The sequence below is a fragment of the Acipenser ruthenus genome, chromosome 8 (assembly GCF_902713425.1).
Source record: "Acipenser ruthenus chromosome 8, fAciRut3.2 maternal haplotype, whole genome shotgun sequence".
Taxonomy (NCBI): domain Eukaryota; kingdom Metazoa; phylum Chordata; class Actinopteri; order Acipenseriformes; family Acipenseridae; genus Acipenser; species Acipenser ruthenus.
In genome coordinates this window covers 44901880-44926969 of record NC_081196.1, presented here as the reverse complement: position 1 = coordinate 44926969, position 25090 = coordinate 44901880, and the positions used below count along the sequence as shown (strand labels likewise).

General features: G+C 35.5%; 1 protein-coding gene across 6 annotated transcripts; it reads left to right on the top strand.

Annotated features, from left to right (window-relative positions):
• Window positions 1-24883, top strand: LOC117406470 (four and a half LIM domains protein 2). Of its 6 annotated transcripts, XM_034011192.3 has the most exons (11): window positions 20-111; window positions 931-978; window positions 5907-6088; window positions 9086-9260; window positions 10027-10196; window positions 10801-10987; window positions 11683-12607; window positions 13811-13912; window positions 20100-20135; window positions 20757-20871; window positions 20960-21150. In XM_034011192.3, the coding sequence occupies exons 3-7, from the start codon at window positions 5933-5935 to the stop codon at window positions 11832-11834; spliced, it is 840 nt and encodes a 279-aa protein (XP_033867083.3). In that variant the 5' UTR covers window positions 20-111; window positions 931-978; window positions 5907-5932; the 3' UTR covers window positions 11835-12607; window positions 13811-13912; window positions 20100-20135; window positions 20757-20871; window positions 20960-21150. The 6 variants fall into 6 exon arrangements, with proteins under 6 accessions (XP_058885061.1, XP_033867083.3, XP_058885063.1 ...); XM_059029078.1 differs by lacking the exon at window positions 931-978 and having other exon boundaries at window positions 1-111; XM_059029080.1 differs by lacking the exon at window positions 5907-6088 and having other exon boundaries at window positions 21-111.
• The last annotated feature ends 207 nt before the right edge of the window (window positions 24884-25090 follow it).

Here is a 25090-nt window from a genome sequence, read left to right as displayed (position 1 = left end):
TGTCCAATTACCAGATCCATAGGTCCACTAATCCAATAAAGCAATAAGTTTGCAGGCTCTCGCTCAGTCCTCTTATTCTCTGGCTGAGAGTCAGAGAGACAGCACAAGAAGGTAAGGGCTTGCTCTCTATTCTTTAATATTCAGGGCTTTTGTCCACATCTGTGCTGCTATAGCAATGGTTATTGCCAAATGTGGGGAATATTTGTATTGATTAATTTATTTTTTATGAGGATTTCTTAAGATGTGTAATTTACTTTTACAAATAAATATATAAATATATATATATATATAATTTGAGTAGCTTCTAATGTTCTTAATTCTGAAGGATTTTTAGTGAAATACATTCTGTTACTGTATGCTATTCAAGATAATCATTGATGATACCACATTTGCATTATTATTTAACTATTTGACACATGGAAATAATAAAAAAAAACATTTTAATTATTTGAATTCTTGGGTGAGAAATGTCTATAGAAGAATTAATCTATAACCCTTAAACTTAAAATACATGTGTCATACCAACGATTAGGAGTTCAGATAAAGTTGACAGTAAGTTTACAGAACATTTACATTTTTATTCATCTATATTTAAGAGAAGGCAAGGGTCATATAGAATCAACAAATACAATGATAATGTGTAACATACTTTAGCTAGGTAATGCTTTTGATGTTATATGAAGAGTCTTGCAATGATGTATATTTACATGAATGTCATTCTCACTTATTTCCCAAGTTCAGTTGAAATTAATATTACTACAAAAAAACGCACCAAAACTGATAGATTCAAGTACACAATGACAGGAAAAAACACTGAGATGATAGCAAAACTCGGCACCCTGAACTAAAGGATAATCAGAAGTATGGAGAACATCTCAAAGAGGATGTAGTTCAGTATTCAGGGTGCATTGGTCTTTTTTTTTCTTTCAGGACAGTTAAAACTTGTCATTGTGACAGAAGTCATAACCTGAGAAAAGGGTAAGAATATTGCTTTTGTTACAAATGCTGCTGGCATAAAAGTGCTACTGGATATGAACTATTTTATTTATTATATAGTAAAAGGTTTAGTTATAATAAAGCAGATGTATGGAGTGGTGTGACAAAAAAACTTTTTCAATGACATTTATTGGGATTTTTGTTCTAGTTTACTTGCCATTGTTTATTATAAAACAAAAAAATAAACTGCTGTCAGAAAACTGAATGTTATGTTACAGGCCACGTCTAAAAACAAGTATATAATATTCATAAAAGAAGACAATGAACAGAACATTCAGAAAATATCAACAACAATCTGTATTCCTTTTACATTTCTTTGAATTAGCGATTATTGGGATTTATTTCAACATAATACCATGCATCTACCATACAGCAGATATATTTTTAAATGCAATGTATCAGAAAGCAAATATGTGGACTACACTGAAGGAAATAACTTAGTCTTACTTGCATTTAATCAACCCATTAAACCTTCTTTTATATCTTAACTCATACAGAAAACTCTCGCCTGTATCAATTCTCTGTTAAATGCCCTCCTGTGTGTTCCTCAGACTCGGGTTACTACAGAATGTACATGGTATCGTCTACTGGACCTGCTGGGAGGTGTCACAGATATATTTATTATGATATACACTGGGCTCCAGATACATTTGGCACAGAGCCACATGTTTTATTGTTTTGGCAGGCATCTTTTTAGTAGAGAAGCAAGCTCTCCCAGAGGAACACTTATTTAGCCTTATCTAAAATTAGCTCTGGCTATCGCAGAAAATGTAATTCTGTTGAAGACCATTTGTGAGAGTGTTGAGAGAGTGATGGGATAAGCAAGCAAATTCGCAAATCAGATATACTGAAAGTTTTAATAAGAGGAACAAAGTGCGAGATCAGGGTGGTGGTGGCTGGTGAGCAAAAGAAAAAAAGGAAGAGAGCTTGGGGGCCCCATTAAGCCCCCAGCAGCATTAGAATCATATTATTGTATTCGGACTGACAACACTTTTCATATTATTATTATTATTATTATTATTATTATTATTATTATTATTATTATTATTATTATTATTATTATTATTATTATTATTATTATTATGTGTTTATTTATTTATTTATCCAAGGTGACTTATAGGTGTTACAGGGCAGTACTGTATAGGGTTAAAATGCAAGATTCATATTTAAATACTGTACAGTTTACAGTAAGTGCTAATAATACTACTGTACTAAAATACATTATGAACTAGGATGTAACCGGTTAGGATTACAACAAGTTATATCTACAATTACATATTAGTAGTGCAATAGTGCAAGGATAGTGCATCAGCTGAGAATCCAGTAACGTGGTGCTGAGGTCAGGTAAGTCCAGTGCATACGGGTTAGATCAAGAGATCTACAAGTGCAGTCTAAACAGGTTTTACTCCAATTCGGCTGTTCAATGCATTTTCTCCACTAGCCAACAGAGAAAACAGTAGTTTATTCTAATAAACTGTTACACACTGCAGCGTATGTTTGAAAATGCACTGTATACAACATGAATACAGCATTTAGATTTCAAGACCACATCACTAACATACTTTGCATACAATATTTTCTAAACAGAGTTGTTAAGGCAGGAGAAAGGCAAACAAAAAAATCAAGCACATTTGCTAAACTTAATTTGCTGAACTTAAATAAATGACCAATAAAATTATTACAGGTATATACTGACTATAGAGGCAAAAAGAGAGTGAACGAGTTGGCCTCCACTGAGGAAAATATGGCCATAGGGGTGGGCAGTGTCTTCTGGGAATAGTAGTTTATCTGGTACTCCTTGAAAGGTGTTTCCAATAAGCAGAAATGCAGAGGAAAACTCCCGAGGTAAAAATGAACTACTGTTTGTACAATTAGATATTCTCCCTGCCTTGTTAAATGTTGTAACTAATTACCCCCTCAGAAACCCGTATCCCCCTGGCGCATTGCGCATGAGTAAAATGAGATCATCCCACAGGCGCGTCTAATTTTTCTTTTGCTCGTGTCTGAGGTAAAATACACGTGACGTGCACGCGCAGCAGTTGTGGGGTGCATTTTGCAATCATTTACAAACTTTTTCGACAGGACGGCTTGGTTTTTTTGTAATGTGTATAATCAGTTATAGTTTGTTTTCATTAAAAACGTATTTTAATAGTTAATGGTCAGTGTAACTATGCGACCTACCTGTTTAAAACGACTGTGCCGAATTCATAGTAGCCTATTTTTTTATATATATATATATATTTTTGGATTTCAAAACTTGAAAGTTGAAAGTAAATGATTGAAGTTTTCACGAATGTTGTTGCTCTGTGGTTTGTGCTGTTTTTCAAAAAGTAAGGATATTAATATATACTATGACAGAAATATTTACCTAATACCAAATGCACTCTTTCAAAGAGCAGTGAAAAAGTGATCTTTTTTTTAGTTTTTCTGACAAATTAGTCAGGATTCTCCACGAGGGCTGACAATTGACACTAGAATACTTGAACCTTAAGGTCTACCAGCAAATGCATACTGTACATTGTTTGCATTTTAAATAGAAGTACTGCAGTTGATCTTTGTTCATTTCTGTTCAGTTAAGATCAGGTTTTGTACGTTAAACCTAAATTCATTTATCAATTTTACATACAACAACATTTCATTTTAATAAAATACGCAGGAATCAGTCCCAGTATTACTTAGACAATTGCTTGAGTTAAATAGTTTTGTATTTGTTTAATCTTCAAGAACCTGCCGTATTTGTTTAATCTTCAAGAACCTCTCTTTTATAGAGATAGCGCAATTCCATCTTCTCATGATGTCAGGTTCACAACACCTTCATAAAGGCTACATAAAGCTGAGCATAATCATTTGTCATTATTTGGTAGAAAAAAATGAATGTACTTTAAATTCAGCATTTCAACAGTATGTGTGAACTGTACCCTGTCCCCCATTAACACTTATACAATTACAGATTTATTAAATATTATATCAGTAAAAAAAAAAAGAAAGAAAGAAAAAGGTATGTATGTTATTTTAGTTTTCAAAGTGATTGTGGATAATTATGAACCTATTTTGGTTTTATGCAGGATAATATACAGTATTATGCAGCCGATATGAAGGTGTTACACAGTGTCCAGTTCAAATGAAGCATTACCCTTTGCCAGGTTGCAGAGTGATTCGTTAGTGTGTCTTTTCATTTGAAGATGTATAATGGATAAACGTTATTTTGTAGAAATCCAGTAAACAACACCACATTATTATAAAAGCAGCTCTCTGTAGTGGAACAGATGCAGCTTCTAAATGAGGTTATCCTGGCTTAAAATAAAGTCTTGTTGGTGTAAAAGAATGAATCCAGTGAAATTGTGAAAAACAACATATTGGAGAAGATGGACACAGACAGACCTTGGCAAGGCAAATTAAATAGTTTGAAAAATTAATAAATAACAAAAAATTAATAAACCTCTGGAATGGATGCTGCCTGCTGCCACCTCCAGTCAGCCTTAAAAGAGTGAGGTTTCCAGCTTTTGCTTCCATATATGGTAAAATGATAGAGAGGGGGTTTCAAGTGGCTAAGCACAGAAGAACACTCACTGCTTCTGATAAAGATACTAGAGGTGCTGGCTTGTGCAGACTGTAGAATTCCAGGGAGCAGCCATTGAATAATACATATATCTGCATCTTCAACTGTACACTCAACCAGACTGGTTCATGGATGTGACAGCCAGTGCTTCTTTGAGAACACGTTACGCAGACTGCTGCTGATTTGTGAGTAGACAGTAATACACACTCAAGTCTCTTTGGTTTTAAAGTAACAGTTCTTTATTTACCATGATACCTGTTCAAATAATCTTAAATAACCTTTAACATAGTGGTTGTTTATCTATTCTGATTTGGAGACAAACAAATTGTAAATGCGTATGTATATTTGTGTCTTTGTTTCTGTGAATGGTGATATTGTGTTGCAGTTGATGTTTGTACACACTGTAGTAAGGAAGGAATGTAAAGCACTGAGATGTGTAAAGGCAAGATCAGCTACTAAAACAACATCTCCAGTGATACCGTGCTACCCAGCTAGTGTCCATAGGGCTGCTAAAGCCAAAAGTGTTGCATCACCTTCAATTTTAGGATTGAGACATAATAAACAAACAAACAAACAAAAAAAAGCAGATTAACACAATTTAGACCTTTTATTTAACATCATGTAATCAAAGAAAATACAGGAAGCTATAACAGCAGTACAGTATTTTTCGTTTAGTATACAGTGATATGTAATTCAATATGTTAACATAACATTATTCAGCAGGTTTAATTCGACTTTATGAAGCAAAATGAGTTAATTCTGTAGGGTGATGCAAAACATTTGGCCAGAGCTGAACACTGTCAAATCAAGAATGATGCCATGTGCATCCGGACTCTCAGGGTAAAAGCTAATGTAGTGGGGGGGGTTACCTTACATTTTGTGCATATGCACTTAAAGAACATTACTTAATTGAGATAAAAAGAACAGATAATACAAAAAGAAATCTTTTGTAAAATTGAGTACATTTACTCAAAATTCACTTACCACGTTTTAAAGATATACTTTTATATAAATCATTACAACAAAGATCTTAATTGAGAATTAATTAAATCAGCTAATAAATACAGTTCTGTTTATTTCTTTATTTTACTTTCAAGTGCTGTAGGGTTCTATGTATGAGAAACATCTGCACACAGGATGAGATGTGCTGGAATCAGGACAGATCCATCACCCAGTGGTTGATTTCATAGAAATGATTTATAACGACTATCTGTACAGCCTTATTCTCTGAAAAATGTGTGTAAAAAATTACAGGTAAAAAAATGATGCACTTCCTTACTGGGATTATAAATATGTAATGATACGGTTTAATATTGATCTGTAAAGTAGCGATTCCCTTTTTGTTGCTCAGGTGAGAGAAGCTTCCCAGGTGTCAGGATGACCGAGCGGTATGACTGCCACTACTGCAAGGAGTCCCTGTTTGGGAAGAAGTACGTCCTTCGGGAGGAGAATCCGTACTGTGTCAAGTGCTATGAGAGCCTGTACTCCAATAACTGTGAGGAATGCAAAAAACCCATCGGCTGCAACAGCAAAGTATGTCACACTGCTCCTGCCCTCTAGCAGTCAGCCATGTGTCCTATTGGAGAATGCACTGGTGGGACATTACAAAACCCATAACTAAATAGGTTACAGTCCATCTGCTGTAACCTTATTTAGTGTCATTTTTATTACTTTTAGTTATTTAGTATAGTATTAATTACTTATCATTAATGTTGTGTTATGCCCCACTTTCCCCTCTGTCGTAATGTTCACAAAGCCACCTAATAATAATCTACAAGTAAAAGTTATAATTCATAATCATAATTAATTTTATCTTGATTCAGAAATTGGAAAGATTCCATTTGCAATTATCCCACAGAAACTAAAGGCTTCTCATGAGTTAAAGCTTGTGTTATTTAAAGTGGGGAATGATACATAACCCAAGTCATTGGTATGCTTGCTGTATGAACACTCCTTAGGCTTGGATCAGCTGGTGTGTAAGCGAGCACAGCTGGACCTGCCCTGTTAGTGACATTGGCTGTCAGATCTGTGCCGCATCGACTTTACTGCAGCTCAGTGAGCAGTCATGCAAGACACATCCCAACAGCTGTGAAAGACAAACCTTTCGCCAGAGCCGTCATAGTGCCAAATAACCAAAGAGACATTGAATACAGTTTGATAGATAACTAAGGGGTTTCCTCTCTCCATTATCAGGACCTAGCTCAGCAGAGGATAGAAAGACATTTGTTGTACTATGGAGGACTTTTTCTTTCAGTAGTACAATATAAATATGTTGTGGTTTCCTGGTATGAGTGGGGACCAAAATCAGGTTCTAGTTAGGGCTAAAGGTGTACAGTAAGACAATCAACAAGGAAATGCCTGTGTCTAAATGCCAGAAGCATCAGAAATACATTTAGAACTAGAGCGTCTGCTAAGAAAATAATAATAATAATAATAATAATAATAATAATAATAATAATAATAACTAGAATTCCACATACAGGGGTATAAACTATTCTGAAAGACTAGATAGGAGAGGAGGAGGTGTATAGCTCTATATAGTAGAGAATTTATCTCAGGCGAGTCAATTTGGATAGAGCTGGTAGGTAAATGTGTTTTCTATTGGGGTATGTTACAGACCCCCAGGTCAGTATATAAATGACAGCAAATTATTATACAAAGCAATTAGAACTGTACTTGGACCCTTACTGTTCCTCCTTTATATAAATGACTTGGATCAAGATACACATTCTAAGATTGTTACATTTGCAGAAGATACCATACTTGGGGGAGAAGTGGACTCAATCCGCAGCCCAGCTAATTCAAAGGGATTTGGACCTGTTCTGTAACTGGGCAAACGTGTAGCAAACTCATTTTAATGTTAAGAAATGTAAAGTATTGCATATTAGGTCGGCCAGGGTGTTCTTGGCTCACCGTGCACTAGTGACCCCTGTAGTCTGGCCAGGCGCCTGCGGGCTTGCCTGTAAGCTGCCCGAGAGCTGCGTTGTCCTCCGACGCTGTAGCTCTGAGGTGGCTGCATGGTGGGTGGCTATTCTAAATTGGGAGAAAATGATAAAAAACGATTAGCGACTACTACATTTAAAGAAAAAGAAATCCATTGTTTTCTGGTCATGGGGAGCTACTACTGCTTAACTTTCCAACAAAAACTCTGTTGTGTGCTGGCTGGGAACTTACCAATTAATAATTCAGAACTGTGGTTGTAATATGTCTGCTTGTAAGCAGTGCTGTTAGTCTATAGTCTTTAGCTTTTAATTTACAAACATTAAATAGAAATGATAAAAACAGCCCTAATGCAGCAATAATATTTACCAAATCACAAGGAAAATGTTTCAGACACAACAAAAAGTTCAGGCTTGCGTAATAACTAGCTGGGGTTGGGTGTATACAGAAGTCAGTTATATGGGTCTTACTAATGGATTTAGGAAATTTTCCATATTGCAAAATAACCTTTCTGCAGGGTAGTTGATTCATCATGATGGAATTTATGAAAACTATTTTTATTCTGTTGCTCCAGCTCCTGCTCTGTTTGGATGTTGAAAATTCAATTGCAACACATGTTGTTAATCATGCTTTTGGCATCCACAAACCACTTTAGTGGAAACGTTGTTTGTAGCTCTGTTTATAAAAACCAGACAGTGCTGCATTGACATTTCACATCTCCTGTGGGGCATTCATTTTAGAACAGAATACTATATATGCATTATTCAAACCTTGTGTGTGTCACCAGCTTCCTGTTACAAATACTTTAGCATTTGTTATGCTCAGTACTCATTCCAAATCTACCATTGAAGATCAAAATCATTTTACTCCACTGAGCTGGGCTGGGACAATGATCTCTGTGCCCATCCTTCCTTTGATTCTTTATTAGACCACCTGCCAAGATGCCCACAGTCCCAAGTCTTGTATTTAATGTATTGTAGTACAATCTGTTACCCAAAAAAATGTCTGATTCTGTGTGACCACTTATATAAATGAATAAATATAGCAGAAGAAGAATTATTAAGTCATGTCCCCATTGGCTCCTATCTTGTGCACAAAGAAGATCCTACGCAAACAATTCCTGACTATAATGGTAAATTGCCAATGGGGAAATATAAACAGCTAGCTTAGAGTAGTGTTTATCTTGATTCTTCTTCTAGCGACTTCATTCCAAAACAGCTAAAACATTTATTTTGCAACATGATTTACATTATCTTCAATACCTTATCATTCTAAGAGTTTGCATCTGTCTTAGATGTTTCAAGCCTTACACAGAATGCAAAATACTGCACTCTTAAAACATACAAAATATATAGTTATGATCTTGAAAAAAATGTTTTATTGATTCTCACCATTATCAATCACTTACTAATAGAATGTTTTCCATAGATTTATAGAGACAACTGACTCTTTGCAGGTCAAGGAAAATGTATCAGTCTGGAGATACAGTAATAATACCTGATCCTGCAAGACAGTTTAAAGCCACAAGTATTTAACTGCAGCACGTTTTTGTTTGAAGAGTACTCACAAGGCACTGCTGTTCTGTTCCAGGACCTGTCCTACAAAGACCGCCACTGGCATGAAGACTGCTTCCATTGTTTCCAGTGCAAGCGCTCACTGGTAGACAAGCCCTTCTCTGCCAAGGAGGAGCAGCTGCTGTGCACCGAGTGCTATTCCAATGAGTACTCCTCCAAATGCCATGAGTGCAAGAAGACTATTATGCCAGGTCAGTCTTTATATCAACTGGTGGCACTGAGGGTTGAGAGCTTGAGGATCATCCATAACTCCAAAAACTGATTAGAAGGAAACTCAAGTACACAAACATTGTGGCTGCTATAACCTTTATCAGTGTAATGATGAAGGCACTGGCTGAATGTTGGTCTACTTGACATACTTTTTTATGTTTTACATAAAGGACTAAGAAACTAAATTGAATTGAATTAAATTCAACCACAAAGCGCAATACTGTTACTGTTTTATGACTTTGTTTTTAAATTTGTCTTATATTTATAGTCGCCCAGGGTTGTGTTGCTGTATTATGTATTTGTGTGTGATCTTTTTCCAAACTGGATCAATTACACAGGGCAGCAGTGTGGAGTAGTGGTTAGGGCTCTGGACTCTTGACCGGAGGGTTGTGGGTTCAATACCCGGTGGGGGACAATGCTGCTCTACCCTTGAGCAAGGAACTTTACCTAGATTGCTCCAGTAAAAACCCAACTGTATAAATGGGTAATTGTATATAAAAAAATAATGTGATATCTGTATAATGTGATATCTTGTAAAGTCACCCTGGATAAGGGCGTCTGCTAAAAAATAAATAATAATTAGTTCACTTTTTTGGTGCCTTGAAACTTCCCCTGGGCACAAGAGCTGAAATGAAGTGTGACATCTCTGATAGGACAATAACATTAATACTTGCTTACTGCCATTATTTACATGTTGAATATGTCATGCAAAACATAGACATTCTTTTATCTGTCTTTCCAAAACAGGCACTCGCAAGATGGAGCATAAAGGCAACAGCTGGCATGAGACCTGCTTCATCTGCCAGCGTTGCCAACAGCCCATTGGAACCAAGAGCTTTATTCCCAAGGACAATCAGAACTACTGCGTGCCGTGCTATGAGAAGCAGTTTGCCATGCAATGTGTGCAGTGCAAGAAGGTAGGTACCTAAAAATATTGTGGGCTGGGTTTTACATAACCCAGATTGACTCTCTATGTTCTTAGTGTTACGCTGTTGATATAAATGCATTCAAGACCACTTCAAGTTGCAAATAGACTCTCTGTGATAACACTGAGATGAGCAGGTGCCTAACCCAATGAGAAGCTTGTTAAGAGAAGCAGGAGAGAAAAGTGGCAGTTGACTTGTCATGTGATTGTGAATTATGAAGCATGCAGTTTCAGATGGATGGAAGGGCAGTTGTGGCTGCAATTCATTAACATAGAAATGGAATTTTACGCTAATAGTTTAAAAAAAATTCTACCAGCTTTAAAATGTAGTGCACAGAAAAGTGATTCTAAACAGTATGTTCACAAACAGAGCACCAGATATTTAATACAACATGATCAGTCGACCTGTTCGATTATTTTTTACCTAAACTATTCGACTGTCAAATCAGTAGCCATTCTCCCCCTTTACCATTTAGAGCTGAACTATAAAACCTTTTTTTTTCAATGATCTATTCAGAACATAGTAATAGTAGCCATGTCCTTCTTCCATGATGTTGCTCTTGATGTTAAAGTCTAACTGCTGTCCTTTCTGGCAGCCCATCACCACTGGAGGAGTGACTTACCGTGATCAGCCCTGGCACAAGGATTGCTTTCTCTGCACAGGATGCAAGAATCAGTTGTCTGGACAGCGCTTCACTTCTCGGGACAACTTCCCTTATTGCCTCAACTGCTTCTGTAACCTGTATGCCAAGAAATGTGCAGGATGCACTAATCCAATCAGTGGTATGTCCTGTTTTTATCCATTCTCCCATCAGCATTGTAAAAAAAAAAAAAAAAGTAATGAAATCAGTGAAAAAGTAACTTTAAAGTGCACTTTACTGTGGCAGGGTGTTGAAATGAGTGGTTGTAATATGTAATATGAAATTCTTACATCACTTTACTAGACTAGAGTTGTGCGGTACATTTTTGGGGATTGATACATCCTGTCTACAAGTATGAATTTACTGATACAAAACAAAAGCAGTACTGTAGTACCAGTGGTATCCCTGAGTAGATATTGCTAGTCTTATTTTCTGTTTTATTTATTGATAATATTCTAAATGAAATGAACTGCTAGCATTTCTGGGTTTACAGTATTCAGTATTAGGTAAGTGGATACATTAATAATTACTCATTTTGAAACGTCAAATTATTAAATACACATTGAAGGCATTCATTTTAAAATCGTACATTTAAAAAAAAAACAGCTGAAAAATATAGGCAGAATGTAAGGCTTTCAATGAATTATACTTTACAGGAAAACGTGAGATTGGTGTGTTTGTGTGTATGGGGATTATTGTGTACAAATGCAATGCAAGGAGTGTAGGCTGAAGATACAAACTTGCTATGAGAGATACAAGATGAAAAAATAGCATGAGTTACCAGAGACAGCGTTTTGCAGCAGAATATGTTGTAACTGAATAGCACTGCATTCACAGGAATTGGAGGAAGCAAGTACATCTCCTTTGAAGAACGTCAGTGGCACAACGACTGCTTCAACTGCAAGAAATGTTCTGTTTCCTTGGTGGGGCGAGGCTTCCTTGCAGAGAGAGACGATGTCCTTTGCCCTGAATGTGGCAAGGATATCTAAAAACCACTAAAAACCATACTGTTACGAAAATGCCTATAACCAATTTTAATAATAAAACCTACTATACTTCTACTAACAAACAAACTATTCGAGTGAATATAGCAAATTTGTAACTAAACTAACCTCTGAAGTTCAGATAGTATGGTAGAAGCATTGTGGGGAGCTGATGCATGCACTAAAATGAGATTTCCTTTGAAGGTATTTTATGTGTTAGCATGTGCAAGTGTTTGATATGCAATATAAACAAAATTGGTACAAACAATATGCTACTTCTTTTTTGTAAGTGTACTGTAAATCTCAACATTTTAAAAACCCAAAGAGCAAAGTATCTGTTTATTATGTGTATTTTAAAAAGTGGTACACAGTTATGAAGAGTTTTATACTGATAACCCATATGAAAAAAAGTATAGTGCCAATAGGTCTATAATATAATGCAGAATCCAGCACTACAGTAGGAAGCGATATTGTTTTGTATGGTAATACAGCATATAATTATTTACATTCTTGTGAAGGAAAAGTCTAACAAAAAAGAGGTTTTAGTTAAAGCCCCAGGAGTACATCAGTTTTTCATGTAATCATTTGTGATGCAGTTTTAGCAAAGTCACGGTGTTGCTTTTATTTTTAATGCACTGTTTTTTTAGTTTTAATAAATATTTTTAAATTGCATTTCTGTGCCCTTCACGTTTTTATTCCACGTCTATTTACCACATGAGGAGGCTGGCTGGTGATGACGATTAGACCTGGAAGAAGATGGACACAGTCAGTACTGCAGGGTATGAAACCACTGCCTGCACATTTTAACAACAGAAAGTTTAAACAAAACAAAACACTTTACAAAAACAAACGGCACGTTGGCCAAAACAGACAAAACACTGAACAAGCACTAAAGACAACAAGTATCACGCTGGTATTAAGCCAGCACGAGTAGCAATTGTTATTATTCTTTTTAGTTTCTCTGTACTCACATTCCACCTCTGAACAACCAACCTCGATCAGCCAAAGCTTCGGGTTTTTATACATATGACCGTCTCCAAACTAGTAATAAATTAATCAATCTGGAGACCGTCACATTCTGCAACAGTTTAGCATGGATGGGTTAACTCCATCCATGCTGCAAAATATTTAACAATAAAATAACGTCTTTTTACATACAAAACAGTACATTTAAATAATAATAATACAACAAATACAAATACAAAATAACACAAAACGTGAAATACACACAGGGGTGGGGAGTACCACGCCACACAGTATCTTTCTTCTCTATGTTTTAGAATCTGTATTTCTAACTAGGTATTCTTCATAATGGTTTCAGAAAAACAAAAATCATACATATAATGCTACAATTACATGTAATTTTAACTTATATGAAGATTCAGTCTGAAGATAAAAGCCTGATATGTGCTATACATTATTAATTATTTATATGTGCACATTAACATAAGGAATTATTACCACTAAACAGCAATAAGAAGACTATGGGTTTAAGAAGATTACACAGCAATCTGCAAAATGCCTGCAAATTTCAGTATCTAAATACTTTAGCAGTTAACTGAATTGGGTCTCAAGCATCATGAGTTGTGTTAAATGTACATATCACTATCATTCGATCTTCAGTGGCAATGCATTAAAACTAATGGCAAAGCAAAGATTGTGCACAAAGGGTCAATGGTCTTCTCTTTTCTGTATATTTTTTAACAAAACCAAAACCAAATGGCACTCTAAACTGTATGTTTATTCCTCAATTCCTTAAAATCATTAACTCTACAGGGTTATTTATTTATTTATTTATTTATTTATTTATTTACATTTTTTTACTGAATCTCATTTTGGAATCTATCTGTTTATTCAAATCCAACATCAGAATTACAGGAAAATCACACTGTTTCAAACTGTGTTTCTTAGTAAAGTGTAGAGAAATATTGTGACAGTTAATTCCAAGAATTGGTATGTAAATTATCTTTGCTTTTGTCCAGCCGAGCTGCTGATAACAAGGAACTCTGGTTTGAAGAAGGGCAAATGCTGTAAAAACAGTAGAGAACTGACGACTCAAGACACTTAGGTGTGGTCAAAGCATGGTAAGAATTAGCCTGAAGCAACTAAAACCCCATGCGGAGCAAGTAGAAAGTGCATAGGTGACCTCATGATAGCTTAAGAGTGCAATCTCAACCTTGTGATCATTTAAGATGCAAAAACCTGTCTGTATAAATATGGACTGTGTGTGAACTGCTGAGTGAGACATGCTCCTCAGACACTCTCCTAGTGGTCATGTGAACTCCCAGTAGACCGGTGGTAACAAGGCCAGTTATTCTAACTACTGTTGTGCCACTGGCTCCATTGCATGCCTGGGTTCTTCATGCATGTAATCTTTGTAACTTGGAATCAATAAATGTTAAATTCTGTTTCAGTTTTAATCATAAGTCATTCAAGTCTTGATTATACTTTATCGGTAATTATTGATAATGATAATAATAACATAAATTAAATCTTCCAAACATATTGCTCTGAAATCAGTTGTGAGGTTTAAACATGCTTGTTATATAAACAGAATACCCTGTGAGCGTTCACAGAGTGCTCAATGTATTTCACTCACGAGGAAGGCCATAGCAAACCATTTAGCCATCCTCATTGGTTGAATTACCTATATGGTATTTATTACCTATATGGTAACAATATCCTGGGAGACAGTCAGCATGGTTTTAGGAAAGGGAGATCGTGTCTAACTAACCTACTTGACTTTTTTGAGGATGCAACATTGAAATTGGATAATTGCAAAGCATACAACATGGTTTATTTAGATTTCCAGAAAGCTTTTGACAAAGTCCCGCATAAAAGATTAATTCTCAAACAAAATGCAGTAGGGATTCAAGGAAATGCATGCACATGGATTAGGGATTGGTTAACATGTAGAAAACAGAAAGTACTGATTAGAGGAGAAACCTCAAAATGGAGCGAAGTAACCAGTGGTGTACCACAGGGATCAGTATTAGATCCTTTGCTATTCCTAATCTACATTAATGATTTAGATTCTGGTATAGTAAGCAAACTTGTTAAATTTGCAGACGACACAAAAATAGTAGGAGTGGCAAACACTGTTGCAGCAGCAAAGGTCATTCAAAATGATCTAGACAGCATTCAGAACTGGGCAGAAACATGGCAAATGAAATTTAATAGAGAAAAGTGTAAAGTATTGCATGCAGGCAATAAAAATGTGCATTATAAATATCATATGGGAGATACTGAAATTGAAGAAGGGAACTATGAAAAAGACCTAGGAGTTTATGTTTACTCAGAAATGTCTTCCTCTAGACAATGTGGGGAAGCTATAAAAAAGGCCAACAAGATGCTCGGATATATTGTGAGGAGTGTTGAATTTAAATCAAGGGAAGTAATGTTAAAACTTTACAATGCATTAGTAAGACCTCACCTAGAATATTGTGTTCAGTTCTGGTCACCTCGTTACAAAAAGGATATTGCTGCTCTAGAAAGAGTGCAAAGAAGAGCAACCAGAATTATCCCGGGTTTAAAAGGCATGTCGTATGCAGACAGACTAAAAGAATTGAATCTATTAATACAACTACAATACAATACATGAAAGTGCACAAAGTGTCCTCTATGTATACTGCATCACTGTAAACAAGATATTATCTATTATTAAGCAACACAGTTTTGCAAGCTTATCTCAATTTTTAGATGGTGTACATATCCTACATCTCTTCAGATTAAACAGGAACATAAAAGATGTTCCTGGTACTACAAATTTGCTCAGCAATTCTAATAAGTCTAATATAGATAGTTACTCAAGACCAGTGCCGTAACCAGCGCTGACATTCTACCGAGGTCAAACTTAGGTTTCAAGCTATAGCTGGCAGTATTTATATCACTGCTTGGTATTTACGATTCAACCTCCAAATCTATGTCACACGGCAAACCAGCAGAGAACATTAAGGAGTCTTTTGTACTTTACCAGAATTTACATGAGCATCAGCATTGATAAAGAAAAAAAAAATTAAAAAATGAGTACGCAACCTCTGTATCCTCATAGTTAGTTACGGAGGGTATCGGACGGGACTAAAAGTGAATGTGGTAGATCCTTCTTTGCCTTCAATAGGCACAAGGGTCCTTGAGGTTGCATGCTCACACCGCTGACCTTTGGTTATGCGGTTCGAATGCGTCCCTCGTAAGCTGCTGTTCCTTCTCCCTCATGACGGCTCTGGTATACTTTCCCATAAGTAATGTTTTGGTGGTTGTCTTTGAATTGAAAGGGAACGTTAGGTTACTTACCGTAACCCTGGTTCCCTGAAAGAGAAGACGACCACCAACCAGCGAAGTCGCATCTGTCGCCCTCACGGCTTCACTGCAAAAAGAGACATGCCTTCCATGTAATGAAGGTTTTAACCCCTCTGTAGGCGGGACAGTGGGCGTCATCACTGAAAGGGGCCTATCGACAGCTCTGGTATAAAGAGCTCAGAAGATACCTACCAATAGGCAGGCATATCCCATACGTAATGTTTTGGTGGTCGTCTTCTCTTTCAGGGAACCAGGGTTACAGTAAGTAACCTACATGTCCGCATCAGACATTCCAAAGCAAAACTACAGCAAAGCGCAACTCAGGCTTGAGTCATGTGACATGAGTCAGATCCCTAATTTTCGTTTCTTGCCTATTACTCGGTGGCTTCAAAAGATAGCGTTCTGATTCTAATGTCATTTGAAAGCGCAGGATTTGGGCTTTCCAAAGACACCACACATGCCCGGATGTGATGTTTCTACAGAAACTCACCATCCAATACATTCACTAGTGCAGTGCTGTATTGCACATCAAATCGGGAGGTGTGTTAAAGTGCCTTGAACTAAAAAACTGTAATACGTAGAAACACATCCAATATAAGAAAGCTGAGGCTTTGGGCTTTCCACTGATATCACATATGCCCGTCGTTCCTAGTTCTGTTTATTTTTCATAAATTGTTGTTTTTGTTTATAAACAATAATAATAATAAAAAAATATGTGTCAAGGTCTGTTTCATACCAAATTTGGCACTTATGTTCAGAAGCAATAAAAGTTTCATTTTGCTGTGTGATTTTTGTCCTTGAGGTCTTTTGTTCTCAGTGAGTAACAAAATAAATTAGAATTTTTTGTTATGCGTTTTTGTTTGGGGGGTAGTTTTTTATAATATATATCAATAACTGTGTGTTTGTCAGTGAAGAAAGAGAATTTTGTGGCCTTTCGTTTAATGTGTGTTACATGCTTGTAATCCTTATGGAACAGGAGTTAAAAGGGATAACATACAAATTGGCAAAATTAGGCTCGAGTTTAAAAGGTTAAATACAAAGCCTGCTTTGCTGTGGTTTTCGTATAGGCTATTTATTTATCGATTCATTCATTCATTCATTCATTCATTTGTCTATGGTAATACTAGTAATAGAAAAAATATTTACAAACACACTTAAAAATAATATGAGGGATTTTCATTGTTGTGTAATGATTTGTGTTAGCTTGTTTGCAGGTTTTTATAGATTGGTATTCGATCCAGCTGTAGTATTGCTTTATATGCCTGAATGCGTGTTGTTCCCCTCCACCGATAAGGAGGCATTAGTTGAAAGACAGGTTACTTCTATTGAGGTGAGCAGATATATTTTGATTCCTGCAGTGTTTAGTCTGCAGGTGCACACCGCTCTCGTAGCTACTTTTAAAAATGTGTTGGCATTATTTTTCAGTAGGTATTTTAGTTCAATTTTTTAAATGTATGAATTGCTCAGGTCACAGTGCAGGAGGTGGGTCTCTGTTATGGGAAAACAATCAAGTGCCCAGAAACAGCACAGACACTTTTTCAAGTAAGGTTACATTGTTAATAATTTCAAAAAGGATGAAGGTTAACTTATGATGCTGACTGAAATAAATACAAACTTCCCAGCATTCCTTGGAACTTCTTTTCAGTCTCTGTTTCCCATTTGTCACAGGGCTAAGTCTCTCCCATGATCCCTAGCAATCAGGAAATCAGTGAAAATCATGTTAAGAAGTTGTTTTTTACTATTGTTTAACATTTTTATTTTCCTTCAACAAAAATTGAGCAAATTGGTCTTAAGAGAAATTACATTTTTATAAATGTGCTATTGCAGATATATCGCTTGTTATCCCTTTCTTGTGAAATAGCATAGTAGTTTCCCCTGTTAGCAAATACAAATGGAAAAGAAGATAATGTGGGTTAACATGCCAATAACAATCATCTGCAAGTAATGATAAGAGGCTATCTGAAGTAATTGTTCAACAGGATATGAATGTGCATTGATTGATACCAGCGATAGAAATGTTTCAATCACAATGATTAACTTAAATGTTAAATGTTTTTTTATGTAAGCCTGTTCTGTTTGAAGAGTTTTTTCAGAAGGTTATAGGGCTGTACGTTATGTATTGACAACCTGAAAAGTGAATAACATCTCAAAAATCCAATGGCGGTCTGGCCCAACAAAATGGGGAGGCTGAAAAAAGGCAGAGGGCTAGTGGTCCCGTTAAGCCCCCAGCAGCAATAGGATCTTATTATTGTATTCTGACTGACAACACTTTTCATATCATCTTAACGTTTTACCCCCATTGGGCTGTTAAACGCATTTCCTTCACTAACCAGTAGAGAAAAGAAAACAGTAGCCAATCATACAAACATAAGAAAGTTTACAAACGAGAGGAGGCCATTCGGCCCATCTTGCTCGTTTGGTTGTTAGTAGCTTATAGATCCTAGAATCTCATCAAGCAGCTTCTTGAAGGATCCCAGGGTGTCAGATTCAACAACATTACTGGGGAGTTGGTTCCAGACTCCCACAATTCTCTGTGTAAAAAAAAGTGCCTCCTATTTTCTGTTCTGAATGCCCCTTTATCTAATCTCAATTTGTGACCCCTGGTCCTTGTTTCTTTTTTCAGGTTGAAAAAGTCTCCTGGATCGACATTGTTAATACCTTTTAGAATTTTGAATGCTTGAATCAGATCACTGCATAGTCTTCTTTGTTCAAGACTGAATAGATTCAATTCTTTTAGCCTGTCTGCATATGACATGCCTTTTAAACCAGGAATAATTCTGGTCGCTGTTCTTTGCACTCTTTCTAGAGCAGCAATATCCTTTTTGTAGCGAGGTGACTAATAGTTTATTCTAATAAACTTAACTGTTACACACGCTAACATATGTTTAAAAATGCACTGTATACAACATGAATACAGCATTTAGGTTTCAAGACCACGTCACTAACATACTTTGCATAAAATATATTCTAAACAAAGTTGTTAGGGCAGGATAAAGGCAGACCAAAATCAAGCACATCCTATCAACCTAATTTGCTAAACTTAAATAAATGACCAACAAAATAATTATATACCCTTCTATACATATGAAACGTATCTATTAAATAAAAAGGCAAACTTTAATTTTGGAGCAAGGTACATTACAATTTGAAGAAACAAACAGAAACAGTACTCTTAATTATAATTTTAAAATAGTGTTGCCTCCATGTTAAAGCTATGTGTTTCTACTTATATTATGTATAAATAAATAAATAAATCAATAATAAAATAAAAAAAGCATATTTATTTCAAATTTTCCATGAGGCAGTGCCTCCTCAGCCTCCTCTTATGAGCCACCACTGCACAAATTTCACGACAATCCAATAGATACAAATACAGCATTTAAAAATTCTGGGGCCATTGTTACTACTTGAGTCTGCATCTCATGAACAGCAAGGATAATGCCATCTTTCTATTTGCCATTGGGCTTGAAAACGATCATGAGGGTTTTGGATAAATTATACTGAAAGGGAAACATTGGAGGTTGGTGAATGAATTTATAAATAACAATAATACAAAAATGTTAGAAATACAGGTGATTTGGGACTTCTGTTAAATGTTCATGCAGATTGGATTAGAGTGCAGATGGAACCACGGCAGTTTGATATTGGAACTAGATTTGTTTTTCAGAGGGAGCAGGCCATCAAGATATGACAAAGACTGAGTAACTGTAATATATCATCACAATTATTTTATATTTATGAGACATGTGGGGGCTAAAAGCTATTTTATTTATTGTGTATGCGTTTAAGGAAGTAAGAAAGAATACTTCCTGAAATTATGTGATTGGCATATTATGACTCTTACGTCTGAGATTATCAATGTGCCCGTTTGCTTATCCTCAGTTACAAGAACAGTTTTGCCTGACTGTTGTAACTTTGTGTTATAAATGAAGACTAAAGCAAAATCAATAATGATCCATCTTTTGCTGTTTGTAGGTTTCACGAGTCTGGCAAACCTGTCATATCAGAAAAGTGAGTAATGCACATTTACTTTTCATTTGTTAATATTAATACATTCATGTATTTTTTAAATATTTATTTAAATATTTTATTTTTTAAATATTGAAATCAGAGAAGTGGGTAGTTGCTATCTTATTACCTGCAACCTGATGTAGAAACTGAACAATATTTTGACTGTTCACTTGTACTGTAGTTAGGAGGGTGCTTGCCTAATGCTGCAAATGATTATGCTCATATATTTATTAATAGTTTTCATTGTTTTGTAGGAACACTTTCTAAAACCTATCTGTAATTGTGTGTGCTTTGTTCCCCCATCGTTATGAAGGTATTTACAAATCTTCACACGATTTACAAGATTTCATAGCCATAAACAAACAAAAAACATCCATACAAGAAATTGATTAATAAAAAAAAATGTTTGTACACCAAGCAAAAATAAAAGTACAGGATTGTAGGGTATTATAATCATCGTCCTTATGAATTCCAATTAAATAGCTGTTATTTCTATGGCATAACCATGTGTTACTGCTAACATATACACACATATATATATATATATATATATATATATATATATATATATATTGCAAACTTTATACTGTAATGGAACATATATATCTTGCTTCCTTGCAGACCATTCCAGAACATCAGCTAAGGATTTACAGTGTATATTTTACAATGTTACATATTTAAACTGCACTTTCCACATGGAAGTCCTTGAAGAAACACAGTACTACTTGTTTTTCAGGTAAGTAGAAACTGTCTTTCGTAATCTTCAAAGCATTGTAGACGATGTTCGCAAATAACAGAAGAGCTATATCTACATTATTTTCCAGCCGAAAAAAGCACACAGAAGAATGTCCAAACTACACACAGGATATGCAGAAAAGCAAAACTGTCTGTCACTTTCCAAGCCTCAACTTTCCAAACTATAAAGACTTTCCCGAGTTTACCATATATGTTAATGGAACGAGCAAGCAAACAGTGATTCAACCACTATCACAGGAATTTTACAGATTTGAAATTGGTAAGGAATATAATGTGTACATAACTTGTTTATTTGTTCTGAATTCTTAAGTGAAAAGGATCTCTGCAAAACATGTTCATTTGTAAAGTATGTGTGTGTTTCTCAAGAATTTAGGATGTATTTACTTTAACAATGTAAACTTTGTCCATTAAAGATCATATATGGATATGTTATCTTAAAATGTATTTAAGTGTGAAATATCCATAACTTCATAACTAAAATAACACTTTAGTCAAATGAATTGAATAATAATTTTGTATTTGTATTAATGTTTGCTGACCATATACGTAAGAGTGAACTCCTGACACACAGTCTTTTTCAGTGTCTTCAATGTCTTTAATAAGAGCTGGATTTAGTTCTCTGATTATTTATGATTTCTTGTTGTAATTAAGGTGTTGTTGTTTAAAGGAGTTAGTCTTGATATTGTATTTTCGACATTTTTCATTTTTCAGAAAAATTAAATCCACCATTGCATGTCAGTGTTGCAGATGACCTTAGGCTGAAATGGGAACAGCCACCTTTCAGTTTTCAAATTTCACCAAGCTGCTTTATATATGAGCTTTGTATTGATGATTTACATCTGAAGATTAAGGTAGTATAAATATTACCTCATCTACCATTAAGACTTTGCTGAACACTATGTAAAAAAAAATGTAATTGTAACATTATGTTTGAATGTTGAATGTTTATGTACAGTATAAGGAGCTCATATACGGACAGTAATGGTGCAGTTTTTCCCATTTTCCATACTATTCACTGTGATTTACTGCACTTGAATTCACTGTGCTTTATTACAACTTGCTGTGCTTAATATGGTACATGTGTATTCATTTTCTTCAGACTCAAATAGAAAACATAAACACACCATATACACTTTCAAATCTCGACTTGTCAAGAAGATACACATTGCAATTGAGAGTGAAAGGAGGTGGTAGCTGCGGGTTTAATGAATCTCTATGGAGTGACTGGACTGAAGCTATATATGTTGGTACGTTACCAGTAAGGTTAAACAATGCTTCCTTTATAACCTTTAATAACATTAATGGAGCCCTGTGGTGGAGTGTCCCGCCCCTATGTATTATTATTTATATTTTTGTTTGCGGCGCGGGTAAAAGCGCTGCGTCTTTTATTATTATATTTAAAAACCCTGTGAGGATGCATGGCTGATCAGCTACTGATTATTTAACTAGCTGACAGTCATGCATCCTTACCAAACGCGTGCAGACTCTGGCCGAGGGATAATAAGATAATTACCAACTAGTTAATCCCTCGGCCAGAGTATATAAACCTGCAGCTCTCTGCACTCGAGGTTGGGTGTACAGAGGAGAGTACGGGGAGCGGAGAGAGCGAGTAACATTTAAAAAAACAATTGCTAAAACGTGCTGGATTACCCAGCACATCACTTACTTGTTTGTTTGTTCATTCGTTTGGCCCTCGTGCCCTTTTGTTTTGTTTAAATTTTGTTTTGTTTATTAAATACGCTGAGTGCACGAGCATTCAGCTTCACCCGCCCATCCACTGTTTTTGTGTCAGTAACTTCCTGGTCCGTGACGTCATCACACTCACCACTGCCAGCCAGACTGTCACAAGCCCCAAAGAGAAACTGCTATTTTTATGATGTTGATTGGATTGTGCTGCTGTTCTTATCATTGAAGGCATTGCTGGAATTTTCACCTCCGAATTGATGAGTGTTTGGATAAGCAGCTAGCCTGAAAGATTTATGTTTAAAATCATAGGTCCTGTAAAGAACTGGTCACCTCAAAAGAGAGGTAATCCCAGTCCAGGACCACACCATTCAAATTAGATACTAGCAGAGTCAAAGAAGTCTATGAAGACTAATTCATCAGTCATCCATGTTGTCTTTCAGATGTCCGTAAATGGCCAATTATGTGTTTGAAATCAATGAGCATGATGCTGATTGTTGAAGTCTATAGAGAGGAAGGGGCATTGCTAGATGGGGGAACATTGGCATTATTTACAATATTGGGTAACAAAAATGTGTTATTATTCTATATTTATTCCACAGGCTCTGAAAAAGAGAAAGTTTCCAATAACTTGATATTGGCTTTGGTGACAGTACTTTTAATAATGATCATTTTCCTGGTGTGTATTTGCAGAAGGTAAGCTATTGTCGCTTTTATATATACTTAATACAATTTACCTTATGAAATACCTTATGTATGATTTTTAATGGTAAACCACTTGAGAAACGAATCATATGAAATGTAACCTTGGTAAGGATCAAAATAGATCAATCACATTAATACTGTAGGAGGAGGTGCAGTTTGTCATTCATTGTAGTGTTTCTGATTTGGTTTTATTGAAAACTATGAATGTATGAGAGATATTTATACCATGTTTATTTGAGGAGAAATGAATTAATTGAAATAGGTAAAAAAAAAAAAATACTGAAGGATAGGATAGGGCAGCAGTGTGGAGTAGTGGTTAGGGCTCTGGACTCTTGACCGGAGGGTCGTGGGTCCAATCCTCACTGCTGCTGTAACCTTGAGCAAGGTACTTTATCTAGATTGCTCCAGTAAAAACCCAACTGTATAAATGGGTAATTGTATGTAAAAATAATCTTGTAACAATTGTAAGTTGCCCTGGATAAGGGTGTCTGCTAAGAAATAAATAAATAATAATAATAATACATGTTGTGTAACGCAATGCATTCTTGAATATTGAATTATCCAAAATTGAAGTAAACTAAATTAGTGAAAATTATAGCTAAATAATAGAAAGCGATATACATTCAGCACTAAAATGTCAATGGTTTTGTAAAATTGGGGAGGAATGTGTGCAGGAAATCCCTTGAAACGTAATGTTTTCAATTCTTGTCACACATTTGTAAAGCAACTCAAAAAGTAAATGCATAGGAAAACCAATTTTGAAAGACTGGCTGTAGTCCACTTTCTTACTATAAAAATCATATTTCTCGTTTTAGGTATAAACTACTGTATAGACTGTATCCACCAATTCCACATCCCAAAATCAAAATTGATGAAGCCAGTTTGGTAAGAGCTCATGTTAGATTGTTCTGCTTTTGTAATTACCAGTATTTTATGTGTAACAACAGGGGTGTTTATAAGTACAGTAACACTACTCTAGGTTAAACAAATCTCTGTTTGCAAGCCATGCTTTTAGACTGTCTTGCACTTCCGGGGTAATTTTACCCTCTGTTAAATTGTCCCTACCACTTCACCGGCTTCTTTCCTGTCAATGACCAGTCAGCTGCTTCCCCTAAGGTCTGGCTTGCTGTCAGCCAGTAACATGCTTTGATCCAGAAGACACTTTTTTTAGCCTTAAACATGTTTTAAAAATGTCTATTTCTATGATGTCCGATATAATTAACACATTTAGCTAAAATATCTCAATAAAAAGATATCTTTATTTTCATCAGAAATGGATCCAAGCTCAAGGACACACAAGTAATTCTAATGGTTACTGAAGAGGATGTCATTCCCTAAAAGAAACCCTGAACCTGCCAGGACTGCAAGCCTGGCAAATAGTAATCACACTGAAACAACAACAGAGGATTATATCGAAATATAAACCTGTATAAAGGGGACAGTTGCAGTTATATAAGTTACTGATATTAATGTTATAACCTTTACTGGTACAGTTGGGTAATGGTCATTTGTTATTTGTTTAAATGCCCTGTATATATCTTGTTTCCCTGTAAAATTATTTTCAGCCACACTATTAAATAAGTCATTTGTTGCTTCATTTCCATGTGTCCTGTTGTTTATTTTCCTGAAATTTGGTATTACATGGCCCTTTTTTTAGCATACAATTTAAAACATAAAACAGGTGGGGTTTTTTCCCCAATTTCATGTAAATAGCATATTTTTTCCTAGATTTAATCCCAAAAAGTCCAGATCCAGCTAAATACATAAGCGTATCACAAATTCAACATTTAAAATCAGTCTATAAATCTTTT

Bases quoted from the DNA above. Each gene is read 5' to 3' on its own strand.
- LOC117406470 (XM_034010523.3), top strand. From the start codon at position 20,051: ATGAAGACTAAAGCAAAATCAATAATGATCCATCTTTTGCTGTTTGTA. The intron at 20,136-20,756 runs GTGAGTAATGCA...GCTTCCTTGCAG, and splicing joins AAACCTGTCATATCAGAAAA to ACCATTCCAGAACATCAGCT. The intron at 20,872-20,959 runs GTAAGTAGAAAC...ATTATTTTCCAG, and splicing joins CAGTACTACTTGTTTTTCAG to CCGAAAAAAGCACACAGAAG.